At 50.5% G+C, this 22,067-nt stretch overlaps 10 protein-coding genes and 1 non-coding gene across 11 annotated transcripts; 4 read left to right on the top strand and 7 right to left on the bottom strand.

Annotated features, from left to right (window-relative positions):
• Positions 1-195: 195 nt before the first annotated feature.
• Positions 196-1,116, bottom strand: EI97DRAFT_455366 (uncharacterized protein; the record flags this gene model as incomplete). The annotated part of the gene is made up of 3 exons (XM_033800638.1): positions 196-435; positions 657-944; positions 1,006-1,116. 3 exons carry the CDS (start codon positions 1,114-1,116, stop codon positions 196-198), a joined length of 639 nt encoding a protein of 212 aa, XP_033658014.1.
• A 223-nt stretch (positions 1,117-1,339) lies between these two features.
• Positions 1,340-2,006, top strand: EI97DRAFT_124064 (uncharacterized protein). The gene has a single exon (XM_033793057.1). The coding sequence runs from the start codon at positions 1,548-1,550 to the stop codon at positions 1,920-1,922; it is 375 nt and encodes a 124-aa protein (XP_033658013.1). The 5' UTR covers positions 1,340-1,547; the 3' UTR covers positions 1,923-2,006.
• A 674-nt stretch (positions 2,007-2,680) lies between these two features.
• Positions 2,681-3,330, bottom strand: EI97DRAFT_455364 (uncharacterized protein; the record flags this gene model as incomplete). Its single annotated transcript, XM_033800637.1, has 2 exons — positions 2,681-3,056; positions 3,173-3,330. The coding sequence occupies 2 exons, from the start codon at positions 3,328-3,330 to the stop codon at positions 2,681-2,683; spliced, it is 534 nt and encodes a 177-aa protein (XP_033658012.1).
• Positions 3,331-4,822: 1,492 nt separating this feature from the next.
• EI97DRAFT_430188 (acyl-CoA dehydrogenase NM domain-like protein) lies at positions 4,823-6,616 on the bottom strand. The gene is made up of 2 exons (XM_033797617.1): positions 5,540-6,616; positions 4,823-5,465 (listed from the first exon to the last, which is right to left on the bottom strand). The coding sequence occupies exons 1-2, from the start codon at positions 6,265-6,267 to the stop codon at positions 4,862-4,864; spliced, it is 1,332 nt and encodes a 443-aa protein (XP_033658011.1). The 5' UTR covers positions 6,268-6,616; the 3' UTR covers positions 4,823-4,861.
• A 210-nt stretch (positions 6,617-6,826) lies between these two features.
• Positions 6,827-8,660, bottom strand: EI97DRAFT_430187 (uncharacterized protein). The gene has a single exon (XM_033797616.1). The coding sequence runs from the start codon at positions 8,222-8,224 to the stop codon at positions 6,884-6,886; it is 1,341 nt and encodes a 446-aa protein (XP_033658010.1). The 5' UTR covers positions 8,225-8,660; the 3' UTR covers positions 6,827-6,883.
• Positions 8,661-9,750: 1,090 nt separating this feature from the next.
• On the top strand, positions 9,751-10,806 carry EI97DRAFT_369252 (alpha/beta-hydrolase; the record flags this gene model as incomplete). Its single annotated transcript, XM_033795178.1, has 1 exon — positions 9,751-10,806. The coding sequence occupies one exon, from the start codon at positions 9,751-9,753 to the stop codon at positions 10,804-10,806; it is 1,056 nt and encodes a 351-aa protein (XP_033658009.1).
• Positions 10,807-11,120: 314 nt separating this feature from the next.
• Positions 11,121-11,205, bottom strand: EI97DRAFT_t17. Its single transcript has one exon. It is a non-coding gene; the product is annotated as a tRNA-Thr (tRNA).
• Positions 11,206-11,425: 220 nt separating this feature from the next.
• On the bottom strand, positions 11,426-13,482 carry EI97DRAFT_430185 (uncharacterized protein). The gene is made up of 6 exons (XM_033797615.1): positions 12,911-13,482; positions 12,637-12,864; positions 12,552-12,587; positions 12,033-12,501; positions 11,840-11,980; positions 11,426-11,790 (listed from the first exon to the last, which is right to left on the bottom strand). The coding sequence occupies exons 1-6, from the start codon at positions 13,094-13,096 to the stop codon at positions 11,750-11,752; spliced, it is 1,101 nt and encodes a 366-aa protein (XP_033658008.1). The 5' UTR covers positions 13,097-13,482; the 3' UTR covers positions 11,426-11,749.
• Positions 13,483-14,457: 975 nt separating this feature from the next.
• EI97DRAFT_478449 (uncharacterized protein) lies at positions 14,458-16,148 on the top strand (the record flags this gene model as incomplete). Its single annotated transcript, XM_033801987.1, has 1 exon — positions 14,458-16,148. One exon carries the CDS (start codon positions 14,458-14,460, stop codon positions 16,000-16,002), a length of 1,545 nt encoding a protein of 514 aa, XP_033658007.1. The 3' UTR covers positions 16,003-16,148.
• Positions 16,149-16,321: 173 nt separating this feature from the next.
• Positions 16,322-18,040, bottom strand: EI97DRAFT_455358 (uncharacterized protein; the record flags this gene model as incomplete). Its single annotated transcript, XM_033800636.1, has 2 exons — positions 16,322-16,373; positions 16,449-18,040. The coding sequence occupies 2 exons, from the start codon at positions 18,038-18,040 to the stop codon at positions 16,322-16,324; spliced, it is 1,644 nt and encodes a 547-aa protein (XP_033658006.1).
• Positions 18,041-18,673: 633 nt separating this feature from the next.
• Positions 18,674-19,681, top strand: EI97DRAFT_455357 (uncharacterized protein; the record flags this gene model as incomplete). Its single annotated transcript, XM_033800635.1, has 1 exon — positions 18,674-19,681. One exon carries the CDS (start codon positions 18,674-18,676, stop codon positions 19,679-19,681), a length of 1,008 nt encoding a protein of 335 aa, XP_033658005.1.
• Positions 19,682-22,067: the final 2,386 nt, after the last annotated feature.

Raw genomic sequence — 22,067 nt, 5'->3', positions numbered from 1 at the left:
CTCCCTTGTGTATCCTTTGGCTATTCCACATCCTGTGATGCTGCGAGACACATAAGAAAACACGAATCTTCATAGCTATAGCCTATAGGCAAGGCGATGCCCAGCTTTCGCGGCGGCCTTTCTTTAGCACAACTTCACTCCGTCCTGATCCACCTCGCCATCAACTCCTCCACAACCCCATCATCATTACCTCTATTATGTACTGTCACTGCAGATTTCGGCTCTCTCCCAGCGCTCTCCCGCGACTGATGTTTCATGTAGGGTGAGATGAGTTTCTTCCTGGCAAAACTTCCATGAAAAGGTCGCAGAATCCTCGTCCTCTTCCTCACCCTTGCCATCACGGTCGACACGCTCGAAGAAGTAGTCGTACTCGATACCGATATCTGAGGGCGCCTTCGCCGCATATACGACACGAATATAGGCAATGGACGGAGTCTAAATTTCCTTTCCACTCTGTTGCTGTCCATACTGCTAAGATAAGAGCTATATCGCCTTCTCTTCCCGTGCACTCGCGCTTGCCGCTCCTTGTTTCGCCGACGCTCCGACTTTTCGTATGCAGAACCCTTGCCTGCCATCCAGCGCCCGAGTCTGGCCCGCCAGCTGGTCGATGTGCTACTCGATGTGCTAGTCGACGTCATGGAGGAGACTATCCGTACCGGGGGCCGGGATAATGGCGGGAGGAGTCCTGGGGGTGGTGAAGGTGCCGGACCTGGAATATGCTGGAAAGCAGGTGGCGGCGGTGGAGGAGGAGGAGGAGGCGGAGGCGGGTCAGGAAGCGGCCACATATACATGGAGATTTCCATGTTTGGCTTGATTGTGGCCCCCCAGAGTTGAGGAAGGATGGCCGCGCCGTCGGAGCCAAGGAGGTTGTAGTGCCCTTGCTGGACGTGCGAACTGATGACTGGGATGTTGCGGAACGAACTTCGTATGAGCTGCTCCATGCCCTGTCCTGGCAATCAGCTTCGAGTCCCCAATGAAAAAGGGAGGACGGAAAACGGCACTTACCGCCCACGTTTGAATAATGTTCCAAGGGAAGAAGAACTTCCTCCCGACTGCATCCGTGAACTTGATAGGTGCAGGCACTTTCGACGGCCTATTTGCAATCTCTTCACGCATTGCACCCACCACTGATGCCCTCGATGATGAGGCAGGCTGGTGAGCTTCTGGGGCTCATGTCTTGATAAGACCCGACGTAGGGTTCCACCGGCTCGTTTCTTTCAGTCGGAGGGATGCCTCTTTGTCAAAATTCATCTCTCCATTTCTCTGGTGGGAAGTGATCCACATTAAAACGCCAACTTGAGGGTCTCCAAAGATTGAGGTGACAGTGCGCTGTGTGCGTATATCAACGTACACCAGTCGAGCCTTCAATATTTGTACGTGTTCAAGTATAAAGTTCTGCTGCAAGAGGTTAAGCTTATAGAGGAATTCGAGGGGATCTGGCTGAGTTTGAACAAGATCTTCCATCTCTTGTTCGCTCATCTCCACCTGATGGACGGTAACCGCGCGGCCAAACCCAGTGCTGAAGGCTGGAAGCGCGCCTGTAGTCCATGTCTGAAGCTTTCTTCGTTCTTTTGGTTCGAGGTCGGCGGATTCAGATGCTGATCTCGCGACAACGCGGATGTCGTCAATGCCATTCGCTTTTAGTGCTGATGAAATCTGCTGTTCCTGCTTTCCCTTTCCTGGAGCGGCCGCAGACAACGGTCTACCCTGCTCATTCGCAGGTTGAATCGGGCCTGAAGCTAGAGAGTATGCAGGGCCTGCATCTGGGCAAGCTGGCAGTGGCACTTGGTTTGCCTTGTCCTCTGGTGCAGTCTCCGGCGGCTCCAAAACGTCCTGATTTCCTATCTTCCCTCTCTTCCCGGGATTACATTCTCCTTTGGGTGCTACGGTCTCAGGGAGGACTGCAGGTCCAGGGGATCTAGATCTTGGATGCGCGAGTCCAGCGGGAAGAACCCTCGTCTACTATTTGGGAGACTCCCCGACACTTTTCTTACTCCTAGCTGTACTAATCGTTCTCTGTGATACTGGAACCGCTTCTGCATTTGACAACCACGTTTCGATATGTGGCTCTTTGGGCGGGGTGATCTGTCCTATAAGCGGCCTGTCGTACGTGATGACAAGGACACCCGGAAAAGATACTTCCGGTGTCTTCTCCCGTCGCGGTGGAGGAGGCATAGTCTCAGGTGAGATGGGTGAAGCGGCGGGTATGAGGGTTGGCTTACTCGGCCCTTCTCCAAGTCCCTCAGGCTCAGTGGTAACATCGGCATGCTCAATGTGCTTATTCCGATCTTGCTGATCCAGGGCTAATTCTTTCTGAAGTACTGGTTCTTCTTCCCTACCTGGCCGGGACGAACCTTGGCGCTCACCCCGTGCTGTTGTGTCCACTTTGGCAGGTGTCTTTAGGTCCCTGTCGACGGATATTCCGTTCGTCAAGGCCATCAGGGAATAGAACTCCTCTCATCGTTTCAGGGGACTCGACGTCGTTCATCTCGACTTTTTTGACTTTCTCTTTTTCTTTCCCATTGTTACTATCACCCATATAATGGTCGCCGCGCCCAGTTTTCCCTACCATTCTGCCAAGAACGTTCTTAACTCCATTAGTCTGCGCAAACTCTAGATGAGATACATTAGCACCGGCCTCTTTGGCCCGCCTCAGCCTGACTATGGTTGCCTTCATCTCTTATTTCTCCGTTTCGTCGACGACTCTACATGGTACGCTCCGTTCAGCAAGCGTCAGGTTAGCTACCGCAATCATAAGCAGAAGATTTCCTTTCGAGTCTCGCAGATCGTTTCGGAGTTCGTCAAACTGGGGCTGGAGAAAAGGCCATTTCGCCCTTTCGGACCGCGACAGTTCCACCTTCTTGGCCTGGGGGTCCGCAACGGCGGACTGCTTGATTTGGCGACTAGCTTTTTTCAGATAGACTTGGACTTTGTGGAACATGCGATCGCAGTGCTGTATTGCTCCTAATATGTCGGAGAGAGCAGTTTGAGTGAAAAGTGAGTTGCGAGCCCCGTCGTGACCCGGATCCGGCCCAATGAGATCGTGCAATTGATTTCTAAAGCCAGTCAGTCCGACGATAACTGAATACATTGCGCATTCAGACTGGATCAAATTCTGTGCCTGAGGGCTTCTGGTTGATACAACGTGATAGGAGTATCGGTAAGCTCTTACAAGATCGCACAAGTACTACTGATATCATTCGCGATATTCTCGACTCGCTCCCTCGCCGTAACCACCTGCTCCGCAAGCCCGAACAGCGCAACTGAGACCTTGATTCCTGCCACTGCGATCGCCACTATAGAGGCTGTGATACTCAAAGGGTCTGTCATCGCCGGCGGTCATCCCTATGGTCGAAAAGGGTCGGCATCCTCGTGGTACTTAGCCATGGATTTGACGGAGTCGATTGCAGCCTTGCACAAGGTTTTCGAGCTGAGGTGATGGCAGACACAAAATACGACGAGGCTGAAACGTGGGCCGTCATGTGATATGCAGGGATCCCGACGAATAGAAGTTTTTCAAGATATCACAGAAGTTGGCTGCAGTACTAGCAGAAGACTGAGTGGATGAAACTACCGTAGGAGGCGAGGTTGTTGGTGCAAATCAGTGCTTAGACCATGTACACCATTGCTTGTAGCATGAGTGGACGAAATCGAGCAACATCGTGGCCGCAGTTCGAGTCATTTCGAGTCAGACGTGATTTTTTCCATGATTAAGGCACTCTATGCCCTCTTGCCAGCCCGAGGTTAGAGGCAGTTGATGCATCCGGAATGCCTATGGATTCATTTTGGCCAGCGAACCGCCTTGTACGAGGTCCAGCATCAAATGGGTTTACGGGTCTGGAGGGATCGTATCCAGCCGGCAGAGGTGATCAACCTAATATGAGTCCTTGCTCACTTTCGGAACAATAGAAGCAGGTGAAGAAAGAGTGATGATGAGGGAACGCTGAATTGGCGTTGAAATAAGGTAACCCCAGCCCACAAGGCCAAGCCACTAACCCAAACCGATCTTCACGCCACGTGATCTATCGAATTATCTCCAGGCACGGGGGATTGCGATCGAATTTAGTTGATGTGACTGAAGTATAGTTGATTAGCTTTATCTGGAGCTCCGCCAGTTAAATATGTGGCTTGGTGTTGGATACTGATTGTGTCAACCGGCACGAACCCCTGCCGAACTCCAGAACGACATCGAACACAACCCAAATCTTGAACTGCATAACACCGCCATGGCGGAACCACCACGCCCACTAAAGAAAGACGGAATGTCTCCTCCAGTCTGCAGCTCACTCTCCAGTGCGCAATCAAGACCGCTTCCTCGCATCCCACCTCAGAGTTCAACATCATCCAAATCGCTCCCCTCCCTGCCATCTCCATCTTCATCTCCGTCATCAAAACCACTCCCACCAGACCCACTCCGTCATGTTCCAGAACCGAGAAACCCATCACCAAAATCTCCAGACTATCGCACCACCCTTCTCATCGTTGTCGGCCTAGGTATCTGGTTCCTTGCTATCGTAGTTCTTCTACCCATCATCATGGAGAGGGAGGCTATGCCGGGATTGAATCGGTTATTGCGGAGATTAGTAAAGATGGTGTGGAACAAGAACGGGAGAGAAGAGGGCGAGCTATGAGGCTCTTGGCCTCTTCCGACGTTGATGTGGAAGGAGAACAGGCGTTACTCACCTCCAACGTCCGCGAGAAGGCGGTAATGTTCCGTAATTCCAGACTGACTACGAAAGCTCTACAACAGTTGAACGTTCGTCAATTCCACGAAAACCTAAACAAGTGGATCAGGAACAACCAGCAGTAAAATCACAGTTGCATAGGCATTTTACACATTTACTCAACCGTAAATCCGGATCTACAGCTTCGCTTCCTTGGTCGCATCGTTTAACACCTTCCTGCCTCCGAACCCAAACAAATACGCCGCAACCTTCCTCATCTGGATCTCCTCGCTCCCCTCCGTAATCCTATACCTACGATGATGTCTCCAGATATGCTCGAAGGGGAAATGCCTACTATATCCATTCCCGCCATGCACCTGGATCGCGCGATCCGCAGCCTCACAGCACAACCTATTAGCCCAATAATTACACATGGACACCTTATCCCCAATCTTCTTCTCCACCTCAACATGCGGCATCGAGTCCATCTCCAGCGCCGTCTTGCGGATCAATTGCCGGAGCATCTCACACTGCGTGTGCAGCTCAACGAGCGGGAACTGGATGGCTTGGTTGTGGGAGAGTGGTTGGCCAAAGGGAGCGCGGCGGTTGGCGTACTTGACGGATTCCTGCACGCAGTAGACGGCGGCGCCGAGAGAGGAGGCGGCTTGACGGATGCGGTTTTCATGGACGAAGGCTTGGGCGACGCCGAGGCCGTTGTGGATGGGGCCTAGGACGGCGGAGTCGGGGACCCAGACGTTTTTGATGGAGACAGTCGCGTGGTCTGTCGGCATGTTAAGGGTCCTATGAGGGGTGTTAGCTGTGCTTGGGTGTAAGGGCAGAGAATATGAAAAGACAGAAAATAGGAAACGGCGTACCATTCGTATGATACAGCTTCGAGACCAGGTGTGTTCCTTGGGACAATAAAGCACGAGATACCCTTGGCATCACCGTCCTTTCCAGCTGTCCTGGCGAAAATGAAGCAGTGGGTGGCATGATGCATACCAGTCTGCCACCTCTTCGCGCCGTTGAGCAGCCAACCCCTCACCCCATTCCTAGTCTCAGGCACGCTCCTAGTCTCCATATGCGTAGCATCCGATCCATGACCCGGCTCCGTCAATCCAAAGGTAATCCTCGTCCTTCCCGCCAACCTACCCTCAATCAACTCCTTTTTCTGCTCCTCGTTCCCAAAATGTTGCAGCATAACCACATCGGGGAAATTTCCTACCATGCTGTGCTCATTCTGCAAATCATTAAAAAGACCCAATCCCTTGGAAGCAAGGTGTTCCCGAATAACCGCCATCCAGAGATTCATTCCGCGGCCATCCTCACTACTCCGTCCTCCAAACTGCTTAGGTAGAGACAACCTGTAGAAGCCAGCTTCGTCGGCAAGTTTCCTCGACTCGGTGAGGAGAGCTTCCCACTCCGGGCGGGGGAGACCGCCGTTTTCCCAGTCTGTGCGCGAGTTCTCGCGCCGGTAGTCGAAGAAGCGGTTGTTGTCGTCTTTCATTTGGAGGGGAGTGATCTTGGCGTCGATGAAGGCGTCGAGGTCGTCCAGGAATTTTTGCAGCTCCGGGGGTACGGAGAAGTTCATCGTTTCGGCCATGTGAGGGAGATAGATGTAGTGTTCAATTGAAACTGCTCTGTCTGCTCCTTCTGTTTCATTAAAAATGTGAGGGAGATTAGATGGTGGTACTGTAAAAGCAGTGAAGAGAAAGAACCGGACAGTGCTTCCTCCTCAGTGACTGGGATACCGATAATACGAGAAGAGCAAAATTGGCCCAAGGATATAACTTTTGTTGATGCGCTTCGGTAACATTGCGGATGACTCGCTGCCGCTTGGTCGTGGAGGGATATCTGGGGACATGCGGAGGTTTGCGGGGATTCATTGCCAAGAGGTAGAGCCTCGGTTTATCATTTCCAAAGAGTGGCAGCCTCTCAATTTGCGATGCGAGAACTGCACGTCGATGAGGGTACTCCGCGAAGCATCCTTGCAGATCGTACTCCATTCTCTGAAAAGGTGATGTTATTAAAAATTACTTCGTTACTAGGGTTGTGAGTTAATACCGAACTTAACCTCGCAATAACTAAGCCCACTGCAAAACCTGCTAGGAGTAGAACTTGATCAAATATGGAAAATTTCTTAAATTTGCGAAGAAGACATACTGCTCTATTTACCTACCCCTATCGCCCATACAACCATCAAAATCACAACTTTGTGATCATTCAACATATGTAGACAAGCTCCTCCTCGCAGGTCCAATAATCCAAGTCTCAATCCCTTTGTTATCTCCCGCAACCATTTCTGCCAGACGCAGTCGAATGGCATTCCTCAACGCCTCTTTAACGTCATAATCATCACTCACCTCAGGCGACAACACCAGCACCATCGGGCTCTTATTCGCATTACAACGTCGAGAAAACAGCGCAATGCCATCGTTGATGCATTCAACGATCTCGTCAGGGTCTTCGGAGACAAAGACTTCGTTTGCGCCGGGGTACTGTTGGGAGGGAGCGACCACGACCGAAGATCGCCGAGAAGAAGTAGAAGCGCGGGAGGTAAATGATTGTAAGGTATTGCGACGGGGAGAGTTGGAGTCAGAGTAGAAGAGGCGAGAAGAGAGGGAGTTGGGCTGGGAAGACTGGGAAGAGGTGCGATTTCGTTCTAGTGTCCGGAAGAGAGGTCCTTGTAGGGTGGGTCGGACCCAGTCGGTCTGGCAGGCAGTCGAAGCATTGCTACTACCTTCATCGGAGGAAGATTCTTCTAGGAAGGGGCCCCTTTTTACCCCCTTCTTTTGTTTGGAGGAAACCAGCTTGACTGTTGCTGGGGTTTTGGCAAATTTAGAGGCATGCTTATCAGCGTCGAGATTGTGAGTTGTCCTGGCGCGCTTTCGCGGAGGTGGGGAGAACTGGATCGGACTCAGTTCGTTTCGAACGGTGCTGGGAGTCAAGCTGACAGAGCGGATACGTTTAAGCGGCTTCTTCACCAACGTTCTCTTTTTGATCAACGTGATCTCGCTCTGCTCGTCGCTCTGCTCGTCGCTCTGCTCGTCGCTCTGAGAATCAGATTCATCCAGATCGTCATCATCAACGACAAACTCGTCAAATTCATAGTCCTCATTACCTGGCTCAAGACGGCTGTCAATAGAGATCTTCCTCGGATCTCCCTTCACGATGTCGATATCTTCGGCGGTAAGGTCGTCGAAGTCATCCCACTCACTGCCATCTTCCTCTTCTTCATCGCTTCCCAGTTCCGATTCGGAAGCTTCACTGTGAAAATAATCTGTAAGCCATGTTGCAATGTACTTCTCCTTGTTCTGCGCAGTGGCAGTCCCTCGGGAAGTTACGGAACGCTTCTCTTTAGGGGAGGTAGAAGACGGGGGCGTTGGAAGAGCGGCTCTTTGGTTCTTCGCTGGCGATTGCTTTACGATCTTTGCTTTAGTTGCGGTTCGTCCTAGCCGCAGCTCCTTTGCAGAGGTGAATGGCGGGGACGTTGCAAGGCGGGTTCCTTGCGTTTTCGCTGCTATGCGTTGCGAGCGACGTACGGCGGGCTGGGACGGCATGACTTCAGATGTTAGTTGCTTCTTGCAATATTCGAACCAGATGGGTTATTTGATTTAGGTGAAGAAGAAGACCGAGCTGCACATTATAAGGGACGGCCGGTTTTTGGGGTTGATGTTTCGCTCTCCTCTCATGCAGTGCATCAAGGTTAGCACAAAGAACATGTGGATGCAGAATGAAAATATCTCTTTTCACCCAAGTTTACACAAAGGCCTCTTGTTACAAAGGTCATTGTTGCATCAAGGGCGTCCTTTGTCCACATTCATGGAGCCCGAAAGACGCGACTTGGCGGATTGTTTTCTCTCCTCGATTCGTAACCCCTCTCCATGTTCCTAAGATGGTAGGCATCGTAGTCTCAATAAACTCTCTCAAAAGAGATGTCGCTAACAGCGTTTATCCTGCTAAAACTGATGGGCATTTGGAAGTGTTCAGAGTTAGTGAACGTCGGACGTCGAATCTTGTGGGGCGGAAATTTAAAGATGAATTAACTATCTCACGCTAGTCAATTTCGGGGCAAGCGTGCCCAGCTTCCCTCTTGCGAGGCCACTGTGCAATGCAGGGGCTCAATCTTCATCTTTCCTCTTGTCCGTCGCATTATTCTTTCTTATATTGATTTCTCCATTTCCACATTGGATAATGATTTTGGTGGATACTGTTGGACATCTCGACTCTGGGTTGTCCGCTGCGTGATGCCGGATACCCGAAACGGGGCTCTCATGTCGTCCATGTCCACAATATCACAGCATGCATTGTTCAGGGCCATTAGGGCAACGGAGTAGTTTAAGAGCTGCTTCCAATCCATGACGAATGAATTGGATTACCTCTCTTGCCATACGAGCAATCCGGTTCGAGCGTCCCGATTACCTTCGCGCATGGCTCACTGGGCATTACCAAGCGATGGTAGGTGCCACGACATATGGCTCGTCTATTCGCGATCGGACTCCGTTGTTTACGCCCGTACATATGCGGGATGCGCATCTTACTTCCTTATGGGAATCTAGCCGACGGCTGAATTTCCCATCATGGCTACCTGAGGCTATAATGTCAAACATTATGATTTTCATTCTCAATACCAGCATACACTACGCCCCATTTAGTCATAGGGAATTGAAAGAGCTAGCTTTAGAGAACAATCAGCTTTGTTTGGAGTCTTCTAGGCTCACAAAGATCGCAGAGTACAACCGACTTGACAAGAGCCGAGTCTGTCAGGTAGGGTAATGGCCAGGGTCTTCACTGTTCCCACTCAATATCTCCCCAGTTATGACGAACCCCGGTCGAAAACTGTGCATTGCTGACATGGTTATGTGCATTCGCACCAACTCCACAAAACATCTTCGGCAGTTACTTCCAAGGCCCACAGCTTCGGAATGTGCGAAAGCGCTCCCTGACCTTCAAGAATCTCTCATAAGTAGCTGGTCCAAGACTTAGGTTCACTTCGGTCTTATCGCTAAACGTTCGACTCCTTACCATCTGCAAAGAGTGACAACCCCTCCAGGTCGGCAGGGACTATTCCTCCCCTACCATCACCATGGTAAACTTAGAAACCGTAACACTGCTCTTCGCAGCCACCACCACCCTCGCAGACCCTCCACCGACCCGACCCCTCCGCCCCATCACCCTCTCCCGCACTGGTGGCTTCAACATCGGCGGCAAAATCCTACCCCACCCCGTCCTCCCCAATGAAACCCTCTCTTGCGATCATGGCTACCTCGAATACTTCATCCCCTGGCGCCCCCGCAAAACCTCTCTCGTAATGTGGCACAGCTCCTCGACCCAAGTCTGGCAAAACCGCTGGGACGGCGGCGAAGGCTACAAAGACATGTTCCTCAGGCGCAACTACCCCGTCTGGCTTTGGGACGGGCCGCGCGTGGGCCGCGCAAACTGGGCGTGCGAGCCCACATCGTACACCCCCAGTTTCACATCCGACCACGCGAATTTCGCGGCCTGGAATTTCGGTCCCAGGTACAAGCAGTGGTGGCCCGATGTCCAGTTTCCGACCACGAACGACACGGCGTGGCAACAGGCGACGAGTAATCGCTACGTCGAGTATGATACCAAGGCGAACGTGGAGCTGCATTCCGATGCTGCGGCCATTGCGGCGGATTCGGGCAAGATTGGGAATAATATCGTTTACCTGACCAATTCCGCGGGAGGCTTGCGGGCGATGATGACCACGACGAAGGCGAATGGGACAAATATCAAGGGGATTGTTACGTATGAATCTATCGGGTATGTCTTCCCGGATAATGTGAATATTACCGCTGGGACGGGTGGCTTTGGTCCATTTGTGGTGCCGCTGGAGAAATTCAAGAAGCTCGCGAAGGTGCCCGGAATTCAGTTCATCTGGGGAGACCATCGGCCGGAGAACCATACGAGCGTGATGGAGAGTAGGTTGTGCGCCAGTTTGATCAACAAGTACGGAGGCAACGCGAAGGTGGTCAAGTTGGGCGAATTGAGGGGTTTGAAGGGGAGTACGCATATCCCGTTTGCGGACTTGAGTAATGGGAGGGTGGCGGCTTTGCTGGATGAGTTCCTGGAGGAGAATGGATTGGACGAGTATGAAGATGGGGATGACTGGAATTGAGTAAGGAATATCTGGCGTCTGTTCAAAGAGAAAGGTTTCCAAGACTGGCCAGTAATATGTACAATCAACTCCAGCCACAGACATGTCCAACCAGTCTAAATTGCTCACACACCAGCCAGCCACGCTCCCCTGCAGTAGTGTCTTCAAAAACTCACATGCGTGCTTCATGCTGAGGGAACTGGAGATGCAAGCCAAGTGAAGCTTTCCCGAGCAAAAGGTGAGCGAGCGCAGGCCCGAGGATGTGGCTACAGAGAGGTCTTGACCGCATCCATGCTTTGTATCTCCCTCTCGAAAGAATGCAAAAAAAAAAGAATTGCCCACTCTCGGAATCGAACCGAGGATCTTTGCATATCAGAACATAAGTACGAGTGCAACGCATTACCACTGTGCTAAGCGGGCAGGAATTTGATTTGTTGAAATGTTTTCGCCGTCCAGGCCTCATATGCCAGATATCTGTTACTTCGCGTTATCTCCAAGGCGTGTGCAATAGACAAATGGCCTGCAAGCTGCGTGACAAAATGGGGAAACGAACCACGTAACTTTTGAGAGTTTATCATAGAGCTTTACTCATGTAACTTCAGCTTGTCGGCCTCGGATGAGTTCCGCATGCGAAACTTGCCACAGCGAAACACTCCCAAACTATTCTAAGGGTACCAACTTACCAGGCTAAAATGCCGCTTCACTAGACCACCGTACGTGTGTACTGTGGAATTTCTTGGGGGCCTACAGTTCATGTATCCCCTAGATGTTCGGTTCTAGTATTATTCCAAGCTGGCGTAGAAGAGGTGTCACGTGAATGTCACGAGAACAGATATTTATCTCGTACTACCGAGGACTTCTTCAAACTCGAATATCGTGAAGTTGATAAGAAAGATGGCAAGTACAGTAACTGTATTATTGTTTTCTTTCTCTGGGCCCCACGCGGCTATCTTAGGTTCTGCCCTTAGAAGATAGCGTTTCCATTCACATGGGAGCTGACACCGCCTACTGACTGTCAGCAGCAGAACATCCGCGATGAGGGTCAGATACCTACCTGGACAATTGGCGGGCGCAGAGGTAAAGAAGAAAAACCATCTATTCTTCTCTCTGCACGTCTTCGCCAGTTTCTCGAGATCCAGCATCTCACCCAAAGGCATGCCCCAAAGGGCGAGGATGTACTCATGGAGGTGGTAATCTGTCAATGTCAATGATCCATTGCACAAAACAATATAAATATTCTGTCATACCCTCATGAGTAGGCCACGCCTCAAAAGTCGGCGAATCGCCGGCAACCGTGGCGAAGTAGCAGTCATGCAACCAATCCAGAGTTTTCTGCTCCTGGCTCAAGCCTGCGTATCGCAGACCGTCCTCTCCGTCTTTTCCGGAACCGTGCCTTAAAGCGGCCTTTTCACGGGCCTCGGGAGACTTCTGGTCATATGCTTCCTTCCAGCCGCTGCGAACGAATAGCATGTCACCAATTCTGATGTCACCGCCTTGGGCGGCGGGGCGGATATCGATGCCCTGGTCCTTTCCGCATTGGTAGAGCTCCTCCCAGGAAATGGGGTAGTAGTCAAAGGGGTCGTAGTTGATGCCTTTCTTCTCTGCGTAGCCGCGGTAGTCAAGAAGGACACCACGTCCAGCAATGCCGTGCTCCGCCCAGTGGTGAATGGAGCACTTGTGGTTTGCGCTTGGGCCGACAATGTCCGAACCCTTGGTCTGGTGGATTTTAGCTTAAGGATTGGGATACATTTTTTCATGTGACTTACCCCATTGTAGAAGCTCCCGGTGGGGACGTGAGCGAACTGGGGTTTCGTTAGATTCAGATGAATATTTCAATGGGTAAGGGCGTACATGTCGGAAGCCGTCCCACTGGGTGCCGCTCTGGGTGTTCAAAACATAGAGATCATCATAAGCAATATTCTCATGAAGCACCTTGATCTCATGCTTGAATACCTCACGGCCGAATGCTGGCTGTTTGGGGCAGTCTAGAGGCAGGTTCACAGGAACGATCTCCCCAGTTCTGATCTCCTTGGACGCAGCAGCAACTCTAGTGGGGGTGAGAAGGTTCAGGCGGCCGATCTGTTCATCGATCAGCCTTTTATTCTCCATACCATTTTCCACGTACGTAGTCATTCTCTCCCCAGACCCACGCAGCCTCCGGCGGCGCTCCCTGGATCTGAGGAAGCTCCTTGCGAGTTGGGAACCTCGTGCAGTCAGGATCCCAGGGAATCGTAGTTGCTGTCTTGTTCATGGTGAGGAAGTCCTTGATCTGGGTCAACCTCTGGCTAGCGGCGCTCTTCTGATCAGCCATTTTGTGATATGATTCGTGCGAGAGGATTATGAAAACATGCGAAGGAAAGTTTCAATGCAAATGATAAACGCTTCTATGAAGCTCTGATGAGGTTATAGCTGTGCCGTATCCGCCACGCGGAGGAATACCGGGTCCGAGACCCGCACCCCGCATTTTCCGGGATCGATGAACTCTATAGTGCGACACCGAGGCATTCTGTCCTTGTATGGTCTTCATGGTTGGCTGACTGTCGCGCGATGACTCGGTTGGCCAATCAGTGGAACGCGTAGATTAATCGTTCAAATCGTCGTAACGGCGGAGATAGACCTATAGAGATCAAACCGTGCGACGCGTACTCCCCTGGATGAGATCATGTCGTAAACTGGAACAGAATGGAGATGTTTGGAGTGTGGGTGAGACGAGTTTGGCATTTTCCCGTCGAGTGAAGATATTTGCTTAAGCTAGTCCACTTGCAGCTAGCCAATAAATTTCCCTTCTCGGTATAGTGTATCTCTCCATCTTACCGTTGTATTGCTTTACACAACATGAGATAACCTAGCGTCTTTCGTTGACATGAGCTTAGTGTGCCAAAAAGCGTCCTCAATAGATGTAAATAGGAGGGTTCGCCTGTAAGCAAAAGACTGGTATCCCAAGGATACCGAAAATCGCTCTCATCAGGCCTTCGGCGAGTTGGCCTGAAGGAATGGGGTTGACCTTAACGATGGTATTGGTGAATCACCTCGAAGTAGACAATTAGCTGTGTGTATCAAACCTTGGTAGACACTGAGCAGCTGATAATCTACTGACGTGCCACGATAGCGGCAGTTCACGGCGTCTGTACTGGTCGTCCCAAGGGGGCGGTGGTTATTGGAGAAAAATATGGACTCGCCGGGTGCAACGGTCGCAATTTGCTTCTTGGTCATTGCTTGTGACTTCTATTTCTCTAACTGAAAAATTCGGCTGGGTAATATGTCTGCATGTGGATGTGTAGGACACGGAAAAGCCCGTGCTCGTCCTAGAATTAGTCACTGCAGTGCGTGTTGTTCAACACGACACAAACGCACGGGAAGTGCGTAACCTAGGAGGAGAAACTATTATTTGAAGGGGACAAACTCGTGCAAACTTTGACTTTCCTCTTTTAGTCCCTCAATATGAATCTCTGGAAGAAGGCGCTGCTGGGTTTGACTCTGACATTTAACAACTGGTAATGTCCTCGGACTGCTGTACCACTAAGTCATTTCCACCTGTCGACTCTTCTACTACTTCAAAAACTGTATAGTAGACTGGTACAGTCACCCAGATTCATGAAACTTTGATGGCGTACTGCTCACTCCTCTGACACTGCTGCTCTATTGCACCATGCTTGGATTAGGAGCGTGACTATGGGCGGCTCCTTAAGACTCACGATCTCTATATTTAAATGCAGAATAGAAACGCGCGAAAATGGAAGTATAGTCTGCATAACTTTTTATCGTATCGAAGAACTGTACTTCAGATTTGCACATCATTCCCAACGATCTCACCAAAATCAACAATCCAACCAAGAAGGAAAGACGACCATGAGCGGAATATTATCAAACGCAGTCACAGAGAAGCTAGATAATGGACCACCCAGCTTCCAAGGCGATGGTCTCAAGCATAACTTGAGCGGTGTATACCGCATGGTCGACACACGCCTGAGCCGCGGTACCCTCTGGACGACGGATATGGTCAAAGAGATGCAGGAGCTCTCGAAGCGTCTTGACAGTCTCAAAACCGGAGACAAATACAGTGTTACGGCTTTCGATGGCGAAAAATGCGGTCTAAAGGTCCCGCCATTCAACACTGAGAAGGAGTCGCTGGCTCTGAAGATCGTCGGCTACCAAACGCTCTCCCAAAATGTTGATGATAATGGAAATTATATCTCAGAGAATGTATACCGGCGTGTCCCCTTCTTCATCAGCGCCGAGAAAGACAAGAAAACACATATATTGCAGCAAGACTGTGTGCCCAAGAAGGGAATATGTTCATGGCAGAAGGGTGGAACGCCCTGGAAGATCTGGAAGCAAGAATTTGAATCCGGAAAGAAGTGGGCGAAGTACGCCAAGGAGCTGGAGAATCTGGTAACGAAGAGTTATGCAAAGTTAAAGAATGTTGACAAAATCGTGTGTATCGCCCTAGGCTCCCTCAAAACTGGTAGTAGGATTCCTCTTCCTGGAGGGAAGTTCCTCGACCGTGAGCAACCGGGCAGTTATGTACAGCACCTAGCTGCTGATAAGATGAGAAAGAAACTGGAGGAGCTTACTCGTAGAAGGATCATGATTCTAGCCCAGGATCCAGCTTACTGCGGAAACTGTGGAGAAATACTTCGAAAAGAGTTAAATATTGAGACAAGCACACATTGTGATGGCCTACTCAACATCACTGCCAATACGCTAGTCATCAGTATTGCACCGAGTTACGACCTTATCGGTCTCACATGCGACATCACGCGGGACTTTGGCGGGCCGCTTGCCATGCTTTGCAACGAGATAGAAATGGACGAAACCCGGTGGGACGGGTATTTTCCAAATCAGCCATGGCTGAAGTGGGACCAGTGGGATGGGACCTCCAGAAGTTATGTGAATGAGGATGGGAACGCCGCTGACCATACGACTCGGAGTATGGCAGAATATGAGGCAAAATGCACCATCGCTGATTTTGGGGACTTTGAAGACATCTACAAATATACATACAAAGAGTATAGGACTAAGTACAGCGATGTGCCGTTTCCGGGAGAGGTTAAATCAAATCGAAAGAAGTTTGTTGACGGGAAGAAGGGAGATGATGATTACAAGAAGGAGTATGGGTATTCATTCGCGGAGCACTTGGCTCTTGCAGAGAGGGCTCATCCAAAGGGTCCAGGGCCTAATTTTGGGGAGCTGAAGCTGTATGTGCGAGAATCGTAGAGTGAGTATTCTGGTCGGAAGATAAACCCGGAGCGGAGGAAACTCTATTTCACATATCTCATTTGCAGTTTCAACCTCATGTGTTGATGATACAGCTAGACTTTGCGGGCTCCAATAGCTAACACATGCATTCGCTATCAACGGAGTGCTACATTTGTTCCATTACGGTTGCTAGATGCCCTTGTGCACACATCACTAACGAGCTTGAGTCCGTGTTGCCAAAGGCTGCTACCAGAACCCAAGTAGTTGTTGAACACAGCTTCGCTCATGCCCTGCCGATGAATAATCTGGCACCCAATCAACTGCCATCTGCTGCTACTCATCGAATCAAAGTCGCCAACCAAGCAAACTCATCAACCTCTGTCAATCTCCTATCAGCGTTAGAATACCTGTAGAGAGAAGAATCGGTGGCTGTGCTAGAAACATGTACGTTGTATTTGACTTACACTGAACCGGCCACTGACCCTGGGTATGCTCCTGGGACAAGTCTACCCAAGTCCTTCGCTGTCTCCATCTCTTCGCTTTGCCTGGCAATACCATTCCTCGATTCCGTATCAGAGTTGATTTTCTCTTGCGGGCTCTCGGTATCATTGGCGAAAGCGTCTTCTTCGCTGTGTTCTAGTATGGGCGAACACTGCTTTCTATTTGCAATCCCTCTGCTCTGGAAGGATTTCCTACGGTGGTGTTTCGGTCCTTTGCCTGGTTCACTGTCGCGATGTATCTTTTCTACGATGGGAGGGCTGACACCATACTTTGATTGGCGAGCTTTCCGCGTGGGTAGCACAGTATTGGTAGCGCTTTCGGTGGCCGCAGCTCCTTGTGGCCTTAAATCGGATATAAGGTACACTTTTGAAGAAGCTGAAGAAACTGGCATGGCAGTGGCATCTGCAATATTAGCTTCGGCCTTCTTCGACGTCCCATCGTCAACAGAGCTATCGCCCAAGAATACTGTTCTCCCACTATGGGTCCCGGGCAAAGTCCCATGAAACTCTGCTTCACAAGGGTTCGCCCAATCAATTACCGCAATCCCGTTTGCCTTTAACTCATTGCTTGCAGTTTGTGCCTTTCGCGCCATCAATGCAAACGCAACCCACTCTCCTATCGATCTCAGCATTTCCTCGAACTCGTAGTCTCTGTGAGAGAAAAGGCCGACGGATCCGTAACTATGAGTTTTATTCTTGGCCTCACGTCTCAAATTCAGGAATAGCTCTGATATTCTGTCCAGAGCTGCGTGTAGGAACGTGGCTGGATAAAGTTCGAGTTGCTCGGGTTCAAACTTCCGCAATCCGTGAGCCACAGCCTGGTTAACAACAAAGTCTTTCAGGTCTTTACCCACGTCTTTCGCCGTGAATATATGCATGATCGTATCTGGATCTGGGGCTTGTCTGAGCTCAAGTTTGTCTCGCAGCAAACCCAGGACAAACTTGCCAAATCTAGCGTCTCCCACAGCTGTCGCAAGGATGTGTGCATTTATGAGCGGCCAGCAGGGCACCCATGGACAAGTGTTTAAGTTTTGTCCTCCGATTGTATTTTTAACGGTTGGAAACACGATCGTGCCGCTGGAGATGTATTCGTAGTACAGCGCAAACGCAGTGGGCTCCAGCTCGGGTAATGATATGATTCTAGGGGGAGCAACAACGGCTTGTGCTTCCACATAATATGTAGAGAGTTTTGTCGCATACCGGAGTGCTAACGCTGGTACGCGGAACAGCTGAGGTGTCAAGTAGCGGGAATTTGGATCCTGCCTGCCAATCAACAGTGACACATAAGGCCCTGAATCTGCAGAGTAAAGTGCAGAACGGGGGCTTGGGAATGATAGACTCTGTTGGGGAACTTTTATTTCGGTACGATCTTCGCTATCAAGACCGGCGGAGCGCTCTCTCGTGAGCCACGGTGCCACGTCTGTCATTTTTGTGCGTTTTGGCAGAAGTAGGGGGGCAGTCGTCAGGTTGGCTGTCGCTGGGTTGAGAATCATATTGATCATTCTCCTGAGAGGCTTTCCCTTGCGCTTGGAGGCGTGCTGTGCCCCAGAGTCCATATCGGAGAATGCCTTAGGCTTATTTGTACACAGCCAGAGACAAAACCAGCGATGCTATTAGATGGACTCAATGCGGCACCCACCGGCAGGCGATAGGGCTATTGAGCACTTCCGACGCGAAAAATCAGAAACCACCATGAGCATATGGATGACACAGTATCAATTATGAGACATTGCAACCTGCGTCGAGTGACGTGTTAGGTTGCGAAGAAGGGTTTTGTGAACAGAGTCAATTTGCAGGAATAGTCATCACCCTACCTTTCTGAGTGATTATTACGTCACTTGAAGCGACGTAAGACATGAAAAGGTGACATTTTCGTGAATGATTGAACCGTGGGTCATTGTTGTCAGCGCAATCGAACGGGCGTCGTTTGTGTCAATCGACCAGTGGTGATGAAGCGAGCAACATTTGTTTAGCAGCCAACCGTTTCTCTTCGCCCTGTGGTACTGTAATTCCGCGTAGGGATATCCTGTAGTAAGACAGGAAAGACATGTTATGTTGATATGGGTCATTCATACGATTTCGCATGCTTGAATACACGGTAGATCAGCCTGGCTCTTCAAAGTCGCGCGATTTCTCACCTGAAAACAATTCCTTGGGCCAGCACTAGGTGAACCACATTGCAGCAAGTCATGGAAAAGGAACTCCCCTCCTATAATGTGTCGACAACATCCAGAGCCGCCCATCTTACCGCACCACCCCTCCTGCTTAAACACTGCGAGTACCTCAAATCCCAAGAGTGCGCTATCCTCAACATGGCATTTGGCAATTCCAACCACGTCTCCAAGCCAGCCAGAATCTCCTTCAGCATAGGTGCCTTCGACCGACCTAAAATACTTGTTCCGACAGCCGCCCTCCACGGCATCACACCCGATGTATTGAGAAGATATCTGCGCTGGCTCACCATCACAAAGCCCTTAGGTGCTTGCCAGGACGCATCGGCGCCTTCTAGTCACCCGCTGGAGAACTTATGTACCTGGTCCCAATGCCGCCACCTTCTAGACTCTTACGTCTTGGGCGTGAGGATCAGGGATACGGAGTATCAGCAATATATTCTCCAGGAGCTTCACAAGTGGGTATCACCGGAGCCGGAAGCGGACGTTGGGGGTTTGGAGCTAGTGATGCTGAGCGAGGATGTGGATGGGGAATTGAGGAATTTCGTAGTAGATCGATCGGTTTGCGATAAGGATAGCGTCAGGAGTATCTTGAAGCTCTTGTTAGCAAAGAAAGACCAGAGACAGCTAGACGAACAAAAGGCGAAGGGCATTACCGTCAAGGTCTCCGGAGTTGATAGGTCTATGGCTCTGCCTCTGTCCAAGTTCTCGAACTTCCCCTACCTCCCGCCCCCCGGAAATGAATTCCCAAGATTCGGAACCGGTCCCATAGATTGTTGTCAGAACAAGCCTTTACCACCGCTCCCACTCGAGGCATCAAATTCCAGTAGCTCACTTATCCGTTGTTCCAATGAGTTGTCGGAAAACCGTACTTTCCGATCAGGCGGCTTCAGACATAGCATAGCAAGATGCGATGTCGGGCTGGTTCATCGAGTGGGGCAATCAAAAGCGTTTACCCGATTGAAGAGACTCAGAAGTATATCGGTTGGTGTCCTGCCTTTGGTTCAGGAAAATATCCACGAATGAATGAGGATTTCCGCTAGTTTCTATCTGTTTTGTCCTGTGTCGTCATCTTTGATCGGTTTCATGTTCGCGCTTTTGCCATCAGGGCAAAGTCCGCTCAAAGCGAGTCTCTGCCGTGTCATCCGTTGCGTCCTTTCGGGTTGAGATGGAGACCGCTCCAGCGCGCGGCCTAGTTCGAGACTCAACAGAGGGAGGCCGTGAATAGTAAATGGAAGCTATAAAGTCGCGACTGAGAATACAACTAAAAGTTCTGTGAGTTGGCCCAGGTGCGCTTCACTGGTTTCGGTCAGCTCGGTCTCCGCGTGATACTGAGGCTCAGCACTTCTGCGATACCCCTTGCGTAGACGGTACGTTCTCGAGAGGGTCGCGTAATTTCCATTTCCGCCGACCGTGAGCGTGGCCGTATGCTGTTGGCTTGTGTGGTGTTTCCAAGGTTCGGTTGTCACTAGAAGGCGCGGTTTCGCCGCATGCGCTTTACTGTGAGGACTAGCCACTAATGTGTGGGCTAGAGTGCGAATTTCGAATCGGTCAACTTGTTGTAACCTTGTGAGCTGGACGGAGCAGGTCATAATTATTGCGTTATGTGTGGATTTTCGTAGGGTGATGTGATTGGCTCCGTGGATAGCTATTTCAACCTGTTGTTGCTCTGGCGTGCGGTTTCTGGCAGTTTGGAGGAAGTAGAGGTTTGTTCAGTCAGTGCGTGTGAGTCGGAGTAGATGTACGATCTCGGTAGCGTCGCCCGCGAAGCTGGAGGTGAAGTTCCCGTCGAAGAGTCGCGCAACGTGAGGCTGCAAGTTCCCAGATGAAAGCTTATAGGTTTTCTTGTAAATACTATCTGGTGTTGCTCTAGAGAGAGCTTCTGGTGTTCGTCGAACTTGTGAGGTGGTCAAAGTGAAGGTGATGGGCCCAACCCCCGTCTGCGCAGAGAGCCGTCGCCCAAGAAGATGATGCCGGTGAGGCAAGCTGTTATATTAAGCTTTTTCTAGGATAATTATGAGTAATATCTACTTGCTGGTAATCATGCCTGTGGTGTTGAACGTGACACTGGGCCTTGGTGGTGAGTCTCACGCCTCCAGGAGGAGCGGGAAAATCGCGCTATTGCCTTCTTTCGATGCCCCTCGTCCGTAGAGGCGTCAAAATGTTGCTTATGAGTTTCCAAATGGTTATTATATACGTTACCTCTTTTCCAGTGCTTATGGAGTGGCGTGTAGGGCTTTGTAACGCTCAGTTTTGAGCCTCTCTCACCGACGCAGACTCGCCCCAAAAGCTCAACGCACAACGCTCTTCCTAAGACGCGGTGGGCTGAGATAAGATAGATGGCCTAGAAAACGCTGCATGCATCTCAAAGCGCGCACTATGAGCTCTAGAACCCGCCGGAAGGGCACTGGGCTGGCGGAGGCTGGTCGCTGCGGGTCACAGTGAGCCCGTCTCGGCTTGCGCCGCCTCTTGGGATATTGAAAACGTCGTACAGAGCATCAGTACAGCATTTGGAGTCACAAAAAGGACATGTATCCTACTATATACACTCATTTCGGTGGTGTGAATGTTCCGTTCACGTGACTTTTTCATTCACTCTTGGCGGCTCGAGCCTCACGCCGCCACATCGGAGGCTGGGGCCTGAGCCTCTGCGGCCAATCAGGTATACAGAAACCCGCAAAGCCACAGTTTCCAAAAAGTACGCTCGCTCCGACATCTCGCTTAGTAAGGGCCAGTCCCCCCCGGAGTATATAAAGCCTGCCCTCCTACTCCATAACCCTCTCTTTTACATCCCACTCCCACTTCGAGGCCTTCGAGAGCGAGTTCTTCAGTACCTTCTAGGTCTGAGACTTGAATCTTCGATCATGACTTTCAAAATGGTCTTCCAATATCAACATCAACATCAATATCAACAACATCACTTCACTACTTCCTTTGTCACATGACCTCCTTCGCTTCAAAGTCAACTTCACTTCAACAACTTCTTTTACCTTGGTCGACCTTCACCTTCATACATCACTTCATCCTCTCTTACCTTGGTCGACCTTCATCAACATCATCACTTCACATCATCATGATGGCTTTGTCTTCATGACTCTTCAGGTATGTCCTTCGATGTGCACTTGAACATCACTGACTTTCTATTCAGTTTATTGACGCCAGTATTCAAATCTTCACATCGAAATCCTTCCTCCTCCGAAATCATTCCTCGCCTCGATTGCCTCCTTCCAAAAACGCACCGGCGTCCTCGAATACCCCACTTTTTTCTTCGCTCCCGCACCGTTTTAACATTTCCGAACCGAACCGCATACACACACATACATACATGGTGGTCCAGGTGGAGGAGGTCAAAGAGGAGGGACAGACCAGGTGAAGTGGAGGATGCTGTATCTACATGTGACGCCCTCATACT

Source organism: Westerdykella ornata, assembly GCF_010094085.1.
Source record: "Westerdykella ornata strain CBS 379.55 unplaced genomic scaffold EI97scaffold_2, whole genome shotgun sequence".
Lineage (NCBI taxonomy): Eukaryota > Fungi > Ascomycota > Dothideomycetes > Pleosporales > Sporormiaceae > Westerdykella > Westerdykella ornata.
Note: the sequence above shows the minus strand (reverse complement) of the source record. Positions and strands in the feature narration are given on the sequence as shown.

Excerpts from the sequence above, each read along its gene's own strand:
- EI97DRAFT_124064 (XM_033793057.1), top strand. The coding sequence starts at position 1,548 with ATGTCTGAAGCTTTCTTCGTTCTTTTGGTTCGAGGTCGGCGGATTCAG.
- EI97DRAFT_430187 (XM_033797616.1), bottom strand. The coding sequence starts at position 8,224 with ATGCCGTCCCAGCCCGCCGTACGTCGCTCGCAACGCATAGCAGCGAAA.
- EI97DRAFT_430185 (XM_033797615.1), bottom strand. The coding sequence starts at position 13,096 with ATGGCTGATCAGAAGAGCGCCGCTAGCCAGAGGTTGACCCAGATCAAG. Across the intron at positions 12,865-12,910 it reads TCTGGGGAGAGAATGACTAC|ATCGGCCGCCTGAACCTTCT; the intron begins GTACGTGGAAAA and ends ATCGATGAACAG. Across the intron at positions 12,588-12,636 it reads AGTGGGACGGCTTCCGACAT|TTCGCTCACGTCCCCACCGG; the intron begins GTACGCCCTTAC and ends ACGAAACCCCAG.
- EI97DRAFT_430188 (XM_033797617.1), bottom strand. The coding sequence starts at position 6,267 with ATGGCCGAAACGATGAACTTCTCCGTACCCCCGGAGCTGCAAAAATTC. Across the intron at positions 5,466-5,539 it reads GAAGCTGTATCATACGAATG|GACCCTTAACATGCCGACAG; the intron begins GTACGCCGTTTC and ends CACCCCTCATAG.